This window comes from Gadus chalcogrammus, chromosome 15 (genome assembly GCF_026213295.1).
Source record: "Gadus chalcogrammus isolate NIFS_2021 chromosome 15, NIFS_Gcha_1.0, whole genome shotgun sequence".
NCBI lineage: Eukaryota > Metazoa > Chordata > Actinopteri > Gadiformes > Gadidae > Gadus > Gadus chalcogrammus.
The window spans coordinates 11,466,467-11,480,025 of record NC_079426.1 but is presented as its reverse complement, the minus strand read 5'-3'; the positions used below and the strand labels follow the sequence as shown (position 1 = coordinate 11,480,025).

At 44.0% G+C, this 13,559-nt stretch overlaps 1 protein-coding gene across 2 annotated transcripts in view; it reads left to right on the top strand.

Annotated features, from left to right (window-relative positions):
• LOC130404506 (cGMP-dependent protein kinase 1) overlaps positions 1-13,559 on the top strand; it is a 71,505-nt gene that overhangs the window by 38,675 nt on the left and 19,271 nt on the right. For both annotated transcript variants that reach the window (XM_056609285.1, XM_056609283.1), the window contains exons 4-7: positions 6,575-6,680; positions 10,039-10,102; positions 11,563-11,640; positions 13,195-13,289. In XM_056609285.1, coding sequence (XP_056465260.1) covers positions 6,575-6,680; positions 10,039-10,102; positions 11,563-11,640; positions 13,195-13,289 — 343 coding nt within the window. The remainder of the gene's footprint in view (positions 1-6,574; positions 6,681-10,038; positions 10,103-11,562; positions 11,641-13,194; positions 13,290-13,559) is intronic.

Here is a 13,559-nt window from a genome sequence, read left to right as displayed (position 1 = left end):
ATCCCTCCATTTTGGAACCTATTGTGCTCCTTGCCATCCTCTGTGTTCCTCCTCAAGGGTTCTTCTTCTCTCCATAATGAGGGTGGCTTTTCCTTGCCCTTTAGAAGGCTTAGGGCCCTATCTTGCATCCAGCGCAATTGACTTTCTCGCTGGCGCAATTGACTTTCTCTCTCGTTGCTAGTTTGCAACTGGCGCAGAGCTTTCTTTTCCCTCCTGCGCCACGCATCGGTAAATTAGGGAATGATCTTGCGCCCCAAGGGGCGGGCCGGTGAAAGGAAGAGGCGTGTTCTGGCGCAAACGTTCCCTGGTGCTATTTTGCAGTTTCAGAAATCACTTGCGCAACAAACCAGGAAATAGCTGGTTTAGGGCCCTATTTTAACGGTCTGAAACGCAATTGAGAAGCGCTAAGCGCAAGTAGCTTTGTGGGCGGCACAAGCAAAATGCATGCGCCCATAAAAATAGCATCTGAACAACGCGCCACTGACTTTAAACCAGGTATTTCCTGGTTTGTGGCGCAAGTGATTCTTGAAACTGCAGAATAGCACCAGGGAACGTTTGCCTCAGAACACGCCTCCCCTTTTCGCCGAACCGCCCCTTGGGGCGCAAGATCTTTCCCTAATTTACCGACGTGTGGCGCAGGATGGAAAAGAACGCTCTGCGCCAGTTGCAAACTAGCAACGACACATGCGCCAGTGAGAAAGTCAATTGCGCCGGATGCAAGATAGGGCCCTTAAAGTCAGTGGCGCGTTGTTCAGATGCTATTTCAGGGGGGCATGCATAATGTTGCTTGTGCACCTCGCCCATACACTTTGCTTCTCTCATCTACCTAGCCACACATTCTTGGTAAATTATTTGGGAAAGAACAGTTGATACAGCGGTAATAAGTTGTACTTTTAAATCAATGCATCTGCAAACACCATACAGCAAACACATATTTTCTTGACACAGACATCGTGTATATGCCCATAACTTTTAGGATTGATGAGTATTTGATCGTTAGAAAACATTGTTATACTGCAATTGAGTGTTAAAAAGAATGAATGAATGCAGGCGCGCGTGTGTGTATGTGTAAAATAATTAATGAATGCGGGCGCGTGTGTGTGCGTCCATCTGTTTAAACACACGCAAACTAAACACGTAACGCATAATACAGTCCATGGCAATGTATATTAACGGGGGGACACATGCATATTAGGAACACAAGTCGATAACGATAATGCATACAATACTGATAAGAAACAATGTTTATAATGTATTGCGTATATCATTAAATAGAACCACAGTTACCGCATATCATATGTGTGTTAAGTTTTCTTTGCCTAAATTTATTTGAGGACTTTCTAAAGTTGTGGAAGAAAACCTTATTCCATGTGTGAATTAGCCCATACTATTTGGCCATAAACTGAGCCATTTGAAATTCATGTGCATCTGTCTCATCTGAGACTGCAAACACGCTGTCAAAATATCAACTTGTCAGATTCAAATGCGCTCATGGCTCTTAAAGGGTATGGGAGCTGGCACTCTCATTGGTTTATTGCACTTTACGCCCAAACCACACCTACGGGTAATTAGGCTACTTCAGACCAACCCTTTTTAGATTTGAGGCGGGCGCAAGAGTCATTTCTGCGCTGGTTAAATAGCAACATCGCCATAGAACCGCCCACAAAGCTATACTTGCGTATCAGACCGTTAAAATAGGGCCCTTAGTGTTATGGGGAGTGGTAAAATGTAGGCCATGCAAAGCCCTTCGAGGCTAACTGTGATTAAGGGCTATACAAATTCAATTGACATGACCGTATAAAGTGTTGATCCATTTTCAAATCTTTTCCAAAGTCTTAGTGGGTAGCCTTTTATTCTAATGCATGAAGTGTTGCGTACTGGGATTTAAGTCTCCAGTGTTTTAAGGTGTGAGAAACGACTCAGAAGACATGGTGAGATGTAATAGATCAGGCAGGCAGAAATACTGTCCTGGTGAGACTAGATAGTTAGGCTATTTTCCAAAGCTGAATGTGCTCACTTAATGCTCTGGGAAAGCATGTGGAGCAAAGGACTCTGGGGAATGGAGTTCCTGTGGTCGTGTGATCTTTCAGTCTTATTAAATGTTTTAGAGTTTTTTGTGTGTCTTAGTGTGTGTGTGTTTGTGGTCTTGTGATTATTGAAGTTTGTCTGGTGTGTGTAAATGTGTGTGATTTTCTCCGGTGTTTTTTTTTTTCCTTTGGTTGTTTCGTGTGCGTGTGTGTGTGTGTGCGTGTGCTTGTCTGTGCACGCATATGTGCCTGTTTGTGTGTGCAGATGCGTCGGTGTGTCTCTGTGCCTGCTTACTCAGAACAAAAAAGAGTGACAGTGCGAATAATCTTCCTCCTCTGCTATGAAACGACACGTTGACAATGGGAAGGGATCACGGCAACAATGGCTGCCAAGACAGTCGCAGAGGCGGAATTAGGACACACGCGAGTGGGTGTACTTTGACAGATTCTGAGTGTCATCCCAGGGCTCACGGGTCTACCGTTCCCGAGCAAGAAGTTAATTTAGCACGTCCTAAAGATGGGCGCCCACATTCATTTGCCCAGGGACTTTCCCCCTTCCCGGCCATGCTGCATCACCCCAGGTTAATAGTATGCAATATATGCAAGTGCCTCATGTTAAATCCAGTCTAGTGAGTCTCTTAATAGCCTACAGCAGGCCGAGATATCTCTCAGCTGGGCCGGCTGGTGATGATCAATATTCCCAAGGTTTCCCAACACTTCCGCCCCTTCATGGAACAATGATTTAATTGCAGCCATGGTGAGGTTGACGAATGGGAGTCTGGTGCATGGCGGGGTTATAATAAGAGAGAGAGAGAATGAGAGAGAGAGAGAGAGAGAGAGAGAGAGAGAGAGAGAGAGAGAGAGAGAGAGAGAGAGAGAGAGAGAGAGAGAGAGAGAGAGAGAGAGAGAGAGAGAGAGAGAGAGAGAGAGAGAGAGAGAGAGAGAGAGAGAGAGAGAGAGAGAGAGAGAGAGAGAGAGAGGCCAAATGGGACGGAGAGAAAGAGAGATGGAAATAAAGATGTTGGAATATTTTAACAATCCATTATATTAGTGTATATTAGTATATACTATATATTAGGGCCTATCATCTTTTCTACCTGTTCTTTGTAAAGTATTGTTGAGTTGTTGCTTATGTTCCTGCCTCAGGCAGAGACACACACACACACACACACACACACACACACACACACACACACACACACACACACACACACACACACACACACACACACACACACACACACACACACACACACACTCTCACACACACACACACACACACACACACACACACACACACACACACAGACACACACACACCCCCACACACACACACACACACACACACACACGCACACACACACGCACGCACGCACACACACACACACACTCAAAAACTAACACAGAGACATTCAGAGAGAGACACAGACACCTGCCCATACTCAACAATCAACCAAACAATGTTGTTTTATCTGATTGGGACTAATGACTCCCATGGCAGCAGTTTTAGGCCCACTGTTGTAACTGTTCTATTTATAACTGAAAATGTCTCTGCTCCGACTCTGGGTTTGTATTCGCCTCGGTGTCTCTTGGGCTCAATTTGTAAGAAACAAGTCATATAATTACAAATTGGCTTTTGAGGTTGACAGCGTTGTAATGTAACAGCCCTTCGCATGTTTATATGATAGTTTGTGGTACATTTTCTGTGACTGATTACTGTGCGATACCATGGCGAACTGAATGCAAATGTGTTTTGTGATGGGATTTTGAAACATTATATTTAATATTGTGATTGTTTGATCACACCACACACACGACTGAAACAATCTAAAATAACTTGACAAAAGATTGTGTTAGAAGCATGGTAGGTAAGTGCATGAAGACTTTCTGACGAGGATCCTGATTTGAACAACAGAATATTGTTTTTTTATATCATTTTGACAAACACAGGCACGATTGGGAGGAACCAAATTCGGGTTCTATTTTGCAAGAACTGTCAAGCATGCAACGAGCTAACTGGCTCACTAGCTTACCATGACTCCCTAAGTCTCAATGCAATTTAAACATCAAGAGTCTCCACAAAAAAAAACATATTTACCTACTTTGCTTGAGTGGGGCCGGGGAGGTGGGCTTCCACAATTCTTATTTCCCAGCAGCCCTCCCTCCCACACTTTACCACCAAGCAATTCTGCTGCAGTTGGTTTGCGGCTCAGCTGTATAGCCTCCCACATGAGTCACCTATAGGTCAGTTCATACCTGGCTGACTGGCATGCTGACTAAGAACGACCAACCAGGCGTTACAGAGGGAAATAGAAGAGAGATTGGCTGGACTGCTACTGCCCCAACACTGTTATAAGATAGATGGATAAGATCAGATACACTTTATTGATCGCAGAAAGGGAATGAGGGTGTCACAGCAGAAATTACACAACAGTAATTAAATACTAAAAACGTAAAAGCAATAATTAGAACATTTATAATACCTATAAACTAAAAATTGGTAATATCTATGAGACCAACATCACATATTTTCTCTATCATTTCAAACTGTAGATTGTGTGGCTGGGGCTACTACATTTTGCTTTTCTATGGATCCACTTGTGGACAGATAGCATGACCTTCTCCATAAATCTGGATTTATTGTTCCACCCTAAAGGTGAGAAAAGGCCTTGGGGGCGATAGTTGATCTTGGGATCTCTGTTGACCTGGGCAGTACCACTGTCCACTGTCAAACTCACTGATTAGATTAAGTTAGCTTTAGTTTAGCATTCAGTGTACCCGGTCTAAATGGGTTGGAGCTTATATGTATGGATAAAGATGGATGCCAACTTTGTAGGTTATGATAATGGCTGCTTATTCTGTGCGTCAATGCTTTCGTTTTTTGCACAGACAGCATGGGGGGAGCTATTTGTGTCTCTGCGTGTACTGATGTTGGTTTGTGGGATTTACTAGAGGGTGGGGGTATAGGACAGGGGGAAGGGGGAACATAAGATTCGGTGGGATCTCTCTTCTGCAAGCATCAGACCTCCCATTATGAGGGTAGATCTCCCCTGGTGTTGCCCCGATTTAGATTAGTTTTTTTTGTGGCCAAACGTTAAGCAAGTGGGGAGAAAATATGAAATTACTCGTAGGCTTGTTATTCCCTCCACAGAGTAGTATGTCATGTATTATCCTTTTTTTGAGCTTCTGGTATGTTTTTATGTTTTGACTTAAATAAGAAATATGTGGGCCTACCATGCACTCAAGCTGATAGTATGGATAAATAAAGCCAGAAACTATTGAGAAATCTACGGGACAATTTATTTATTTGAGACCTCCACAAGTCTGGTGAAATACAGAATTGATTTCCCGTCCTTCCGTCTTTTCATTTGACCACTGTCTGACTATACAACCGAGGCACATTATGTTTATGCATTGTGTTTATTAATATTTACATGGTGACCATGTTCTGGGAGCTCTGTGTTAACGTTAAGCCATACACATCCTTGAGAGTTTCTCCAAGCTGAAACCATTAGCCTCCATAGCTAGCCTGGCATTCATTGGGGTTGTGTTTACATAAATGAAGTGTAACACAATTAATTGTTTACATAAAATAAGTCGTAAAATGACCCTGTGTTGAATAGACACCACAGTGTTCATTATTATTTCTTAATCAATGACTTGCAGATTGTAGATCATCATTGCTGCCGTATACACAACTATGGATAAATCCCTGGGTTTTTCTTTCGTTGCTTTTATCACTGTATGTTTCTTTAAGTTCACCTTTTGGGGGGACATGGTTGGTTGATCAGAAGTTCTTATGCAGTCACACATTCCGACATTCCCTCTGTGCTGGTATCCGAAAAAGAACATTTCATAAAAAACCTGTCCAGAAGAAACTAGCCCATCCCTCTGTAGTCATTCTGTTTCTGTTTCCCAGTGGTGGACAACTAGACCACCAAGTGTGATTTCATCATGACCTGTGTAAGGATAAGGCCTGTCATGTCTATCCACTTGGCAGACTCATGGGAAATTCCATAAGGGATGAATCAACCACCTAAATCAAACTATGGGGAATACCATCCGTCCAGTTGAGACAACATCTTCTGTTTTAATAAGATATTTTAACAAAATGATGGAAGCAATTATGCTTTTGCTCTTGCAATAAAAGATAGACGTGAATCTTAAAATGAGATTAATTGCTAGGGTTATCGATGTTGCTCGGGTAATCCAGGTTTCCAGATGGCTCCATAAGGTGTACATTATGGACACTATGCCTTTATGGCATGCTCCATTGGCAGAGCATGACACTAACAACACTACACTACACTACACTAACAAGCTCATGGTTAGGAGTTGCATTCCTACACATTCTAACCCATGCTGGGAATCTTTGCACTCATCCTATTTTAGAACACTTAAGATAAAAGGGTATACCAAATGGCATGTATTAAAAAGAAATGAAGGTTGAGAGCCGACAATATAAGTATTTTCCACTGTGTCTGTGTGCTGTGTCCATAAAAGCATTTTCGTTCTCTCTCCAACACTGTATTTTCCTCTTCCTTCAGCTCTTACGAACGTCAAGCTGTGGGCCATTGACCGGCAATGCTTCCAGACGATTATGATGAGGACAGGACTCATAAAACACACAGAGTACATGGAGTTTCTGAAAAGGTGAGCCAAGCAGACAATCTATCCCTAAATGACAAAAATATAGATGGATGACCTAGATAGCGATCCTGATTTAATTTCTCCTGAGCCTTTTCTTATTACAATTTTCTCAAACTCCTCATTTTTTCTGGTCGCCACCCCCGCCCCCCCACTGAGTGACGTCACGTTTGAACCGGGTGTTTTTTAAAAACGCTGCTCGTTCAATTGCTCACTGCTATACATTTTCCACAAAAATTGAAAATGACTCCCATTTCCATTTTGTCTCCTTGGTCTTTGTTCGACCCCGTCCCCCTTTCAGTTCAAAGGAAAACGTGTTACCATAAAGATTTGAAAAGCAAGACTGAGGGAACGGGGGTGGGTTACCACATTAAAGGCAAATTGGGAATTGTTTGCTCCGTCTCAGACTACTCAATAGAAAGATGGACTCGCCTGAAGTTGAAGCAAAAAGTTATTTGCGCCAATCTGAAACATTCTGTGACTCATCTCCCCTGATCTTTGATGGCGTCTAACAGAGCTATTCGTCGTGTCTTGGGCTTTAGAGAAGAATAAATAAAGTATGACAATGTTCTGCATGAAGTCCAGTATTAAGGGGGCGGGGGAGAGTCTATTGCCTTTTCACTTCAACAGAGCGGCAGATTGGGTACACACTAAGCTTGCCCACGAGTTTCCTCTTGTTGACTTTCTCTGCGTACCTCCCAGCAAGGTGTTTGTGTGTGCACACTTGAGTATCTGTGTATGTTTGTGTGTGTGTGTGTGTGTGTGTGTGTGTGTGTGTGTGTGTGTGTGTGTGTGTGTCCATGAACATGTGTGTGTTACTTTGTGTGTGTGTGTGTGTGTGTGTGTGTGTGTGTGTGTGTGTGTGTGTGTGTGTGTGTGTGTGTGTGTGTGTGTGTGTGTGTGTGTGTGTGTGTGTGTGTGTGTGTGTGTGTGTGTTTGTCTGCCTGCATGTGTGTGTGTGTGTGTGTGTGCGTGTGTGTGCTCTATAGATAATGCTGCAGGTCAGAAGGCTCATGCATCATTGTGATTTCAATCAGCCTCACAAGCAGGGTGACAGACCGTTCCAATCTCAGACAGGTGGGTGGATATGAAACGCTGACTAAACAGGAAACTAGTGAGCTGTTTTTTTTTACCTTAGAGAGATGCCCCTTTTCACTTTACCAGAAGCATTGCGTGTTGTGGCCTTAACTCTGCAGGAAGAAAACTTCACAATATAGCACCTGGTGGTCATGAATGGCACTGAACTATGAAATGATGGTTATGATATTGTAGTTGTCAGGGTGTTGGATACCAACCCTGAATGCACTGTCTTCAATCCACATGTATGCAGCCTAACATTTAGGCATCCTTCAGCAAGATGCCCCCAGCCTGGCATCACGAGACAAATTGCTAACTGAATTAGTCTGGAACCTCTCGGTTAATTTTCAATTTCCAAAGTGCGTCATTAACGGGCGCACACCAAAGACCTTTGGACAAAATTGGATAGGCCTACAACCAACCATATCAACCAAAACAGCAGATGCAGAACTGATTGACGGAAAAATCATCGGCGGTGGTTTCTTCTTCTTTTAGTGAAATTATACCGTCCAGCTCGTTTAATACTGTCTCGAAAGAGTAAACAACAGACATCAGTGGAAGCCATCTTTGTTGAAAAAATTATTGGATTTAATTATCATATTTATCCCGCCTCATATTAGATAAACGGTTGTGAATGGTCGGTCTATCTCGTAATGGGCAGAAATCTTTTTGTTTGGGAGGGGAGCCAGACCTTATCTGCAGAGCAAAGGAAACATGAGCCTGCAAGACTCGTCTGGTTCCCAGGCAAACATGCCTCTAAACCGCCTCCTAAATGTCTCAATTCACTGGTAGTTGCTCTGGATAAAAGCGTCTGCTAAATAATAGTAAATTGAGAGAGGGGAAAAGTCTGCTTAACAATAGAACATTGAGAGTGGGCCAAGTGCAACAGGAGATAATTAATAGTTTTGGGTATGGGTCATTGGGTTCAAACATACAGTCACACAGCTTTCACTCCAAAAAACATTGGCTTCTGATATTCCTTAAAGGCCAATAAGTCAGCCCTGTCTTCACAGCTAAACTACACAGCTAAACAGAATTTGTTATTTCCTACACAGAAGAACAGGTCTTCTCTGTGCCAATAACATTTAACATATATGAGAAACAGACAATGTATAGACTGAATTGGTGTCTAGTAACCGCTCAGCTCAGTATCCATCTAATATGAATCATGACTAATAAGGTTTTTGAACAATTTAACTAAAACAAGTGAAGAGAAACCATAAAATATACTAGATTATAATTCGATAATAGTAGCTTTAGTTTTTGGGTCACATCAATTGTGTTTGTAGTTGGAGTTAATAGAAGATAAGTGATATCTTGTAGGGTTATGTGAGCTATATCAATCCGCTCTCTCCCCCGCCCCTTACAGTTTTGGATAGAGAAGGCGCCTCTGGCTATCAGGCCGCCGTAACAGCCATCCACCCACAGATGCTGAGCATGTGGGAATACTACTTCACTCAGGGTTTAACGCACAGGAAATTGGGGTTCAGGGCTTGTTTTAGCTGTATATCCGTGAGAGGGACACATATCATATTCTTCGTATTGTTACGTTCACATTAAGAGTCATGCTGCATTTCATTTGAAAAGGAAAGTGTTAGTATTGAGTTGGGTTTTTAGAAATATGAAAGGTCAATCAATGACCTACATCTTGGATATTTGGTATTATTAAGTAATATTTGAAATTTGCCTTGAGGCCTTAAAAGGCCTCACAACTTGGATTTAACGTTTCTGGGAAAATATTGGAACAAAATAGCAGTCCTGATTGTGGCGTTGAGAGAGCCAGCTGGCTAGCTGACCGATGCTCGCTCTTCTATCAGCAGAGCTCTACAGAGGCTTGCCGCTTGTGGGGTGGGTGGGCTGAATGGCCTCTGATTACTTTTACCAGGCCTGGTGAATGACCGGGATGACACTGAGAGGCCCTTTTCTTCTGTGTCTGTTCCAATGGTTAATGGCTGTAGCCTTTACAAGATCAACACCCTGTTATAGATATCCTGTTTTGATAACAGGCAGATAGCGTTCATGAGGGCAGAGAAGGCAAACAACTAACGGTTAACAAATATGGGAACCCCCACTCGCTTGTGTATTCAACCTTGGGATCTGAGGTAAGTGGTAGTGACCTCGGGGAGTTGGCCTATGATGTACACCGATACAACAATAATCTGTGATTTAGTCTGATTCGGGAGGTTTAGGACAAACCAAAACAGAGTAGATGACCCTCACCACCTCTTTCTTCCCTCTCCTCTTGTTTTGATTAATAACTCATCCATCGCTCTCCTTTGTTCCGCAGTGTTCCTACGTTCCACGGCCTACAGGAGGACATTCTGAGCAAGCTCGCCGACGTCCTTGAAGAGGTAAGCATTGCCCAGCCCCCCCGTCTCTCGTCGTTCTTCTGTTCTCCTCCTTCTTTGTGCCTCTCTATAGTCGTTGTGCTTTGTAAAGCTAGTGAAACGCACAAGGTTAAAAGGCTATACAACGCCGGACCCTATGGGGAAGCCTTTCGCTTAGAGCTGAAAAAAACAAGGAGAATCAAAGCTTTGGTTGCCTGGTAGCATTAATAATGTATCCAGATTGTGCTGGAAGCATCCTCCTTTATTGCATCAGCTGTAGAGGTTAACATGGAGAATACAGCCGTGTTACATGGCAGACATGTCTCTGGGGGACGTCTTCGTGTGCTCATGCGTCCTTCGTCCTGAGGAGCACTTTCATCCTGAGGGGGCGGTTCGTTAATAAGTACCGGGTTTCTATGTTAATGTAGTGCACCGTAGTGTTTGCATTTTTTATGTGTTGTTTTAATAGTTCTCAGAGAGGGGGCTTATCACGCAGCGGGGGTTTGTTCCGCGAACCAGCAGTATGTGAATCAACCACCAGCCAATAGGGAATTGCTTTATGACATGAACTTCCTGGAAGCCCTGCTCCACCCCTCTCAACCCTGGTGATAAAGCACGTTTGCATTTTTTAAACATCGTAAGATGATGTTTGCTTTCTCATTTTAATTTTTTTTGTAAAACTGCTTCAACACAAAATAGATTAAATCATTGAGGGAGTATCCACCGTGACCGTAACTCCTAAAGTTATTATAACAAAAGTATTCCAGACGGTCATCCTCACATTATTTGATTTGAATAAATGATTGTGTACGTATATTGCTCGCTCAATCTTTCTCACTTTGTGTCGGACTATCCAGAGAGCATTTGGGTGCATATGAGGGTTCTTACAAGCGGTTATGATCCTCATTATGGCAACTGTATTTCAGCCCCCGCTGCTCGAGAGAAAAGAACAACGAGCAACGTGCAAATATACTCATCTCTCTCCTCTCCTCCCCTTTTCACCCTCTGCTCTCCCCCTCTCCTCTCATCCTCTCTAATTCTGTACTCATCACATATCATCCATGTACCTCCTGCCCACCTCTCTCCCCTCTGCCTCTCTTCCAAATCAACTCCTTTCCCTCCTCACCTCACCTCTCCTCTTCCCTTGCTCTCCTTCCCTGTCCTCAATGCTCCTTTCCTCCCCTCCCCTCCCCTCTCCTCTATTCTCTCTTCCCCTCCCTTACGTCATCTGCTCCCCTTTCCATTCTCTTCTGTCCTCTGCCCCCACCAACCCTCCTCTCCTCTCCTCCCTTTTTCCTCTCCTCCAATCTCCTCTCCTCCCCTCACCTCTCTGGCCTTCTGCTGTTGCCTTCCTCCCCCCTTCTCCTTCTCCCATCTCCTCCCTTCCCCACTCTCCTCTGCCCTTGCTCTGCTTCTCTCTTCCATGCTCTCCCCCCCTCTCCCCTGCCCTCCTCTCTCCCCATCTCCTCCCCCTCTCCTGACAGACACACTATGAAGATGGAGAGTACATCATCAGGCAAGGGGCGCGGGGAGACACCTTCTTCATCATCAGCAAGGGAAAGGTGAGTTTCTCTCGCTCTCTCTCTCTTCACCTGCTTCCATAGTTACCGCCTCCCGCCCTGCATCGATCAGTAGCACAAAGCCGCCATGGCGGAGAGCGCCACCACACACGCTTACATGATGTGGGGAACATCTTAATTCCGTTTTAGAACCGGAAAGGAGATGTAACACACCCCTCTGTGGGAAAGGGTTGGAACAGACGTTTCATCGCCATCACCATCATCATGCTTGTGTGTATAGGTCATCGAGGAACTGAATGGAATCCACATCCTGTGGGTCATTTATTTGCCATATTTATTTGTCATAATAACAAAGCCCCCTACCCTAGCTCCTCCTCCGGGCTACGGCAAACATTTCGTAAAGGCCAACTCAGGTATCACTGCCGGTCCAAAAGTATTGAGCATGTGCACATTAGCTTCAGAGGCATTTTGCTTGACCAATAGCGACATTCACACACGCACAAGCTTGGTGACCAGGAAATGTGATTATTAACCCATGAGTGATGTGAAGGCCGTCGTCCTTGACCTATTGCTCATCCTTTGGAGAACAGGAAATCTAGAGAAGCGGGAGAAAAGTACCTTCCGCCTCAGCCCTGTGCTGTGAAATAATCAGCAACATCCCATCTGTTTCTGCCAAAAATCATAGAAAAGTTCAAAGATTGCCTGTCACACGGCCAGACTTCTCCGGGATTCATTTTACATGGAAATGGGAAGGTGTAACAAACCACATTCTTTACACAACACCTATGTGATGCAGTCCTCTCTGGTGTTGGATAATAAAGTAGCTGGGCATGATGGTTCTCCTTTAACTGGTTTGTGTACACAAGAGGGGGAACTTTGTGCATGCCGCTAGTTACTGCTGTGAGGTTTATGGTCAAATGGAATACCTACTCCTGTCCCTGCACCCTTCATTTGGTCTTAATCTGATTGATATGGCAATCCCTGCTAGCATCAATGCCCCCAGCTCTGCCCATTCTTTTTTTTACTAATTTTCCACACTGCTGCTGCTGCCGCCAATTTTTTCTCCTTCAACTAATTTATCCCATCCATTTATTACTGTCTATTTCTAAAAAGACACATGCACACACATGCATGCACACACACACACACACACACACACACACACACACACACACACACACACACACACACACACACACACACACACACACACACACACACACACACACACACACACACACACTCTCACTATAAACACACACCTCGCTCATGCACACACACACACACATCACACATAATCCTCAGACATTTCTAGTTTTGTCCTTTTTCTTTTTCATATGTTTTCCTCCTCCTACCTCCTTGAATTCACTTTTTTTTAAGTATTTTGTTTATCCCTTGATATTCCTGCAGTGGGCTGGCAACCCAGTCGGGAGATTAGTAGGGTCAATATAATGGACAAATGAATGACTGCCCATTGAAATAACTACCTGCTTTCCATCTTGTCCGCCACCGCCGTCCCGCACCTCCTGGTAATCACTGCCCCTAAGCTTCTGCCAATCCTCTGTCACGTCTCACTTGTTGCTCCTCCTTCTCCAGGTGAACGTGACCAGGGAAGACCAGGCCAACGGGGAGCCCGTCTACCTGCGGACCCAGGGGAAGGGGGACTGGTTCGGGGAGAAGGCCCTCCAGGGGTAAGAGTCCTCCATTTTTCTATAATTTTTTTTCTTTGTGTTGTCTGCCTGTCTTTTGTATATTTCTGTTTTTGGTTCCATCTGACCTTCCATCCTTCTCTGTCTTATTTTTTTATATTTTGTCTAACTCTGTCTGTCTGTCCGTCTGTCTGTCTGTCTGTCTGTCTGTCCGTCTGAATGTGTCATTCACTTGAACTTCTTTCAGCCTTTCCCTCCGTTTGTATTTCTATCCCCAAGTCTTTCGGTCTGTCTTTCCAAAACTTTTTCTAC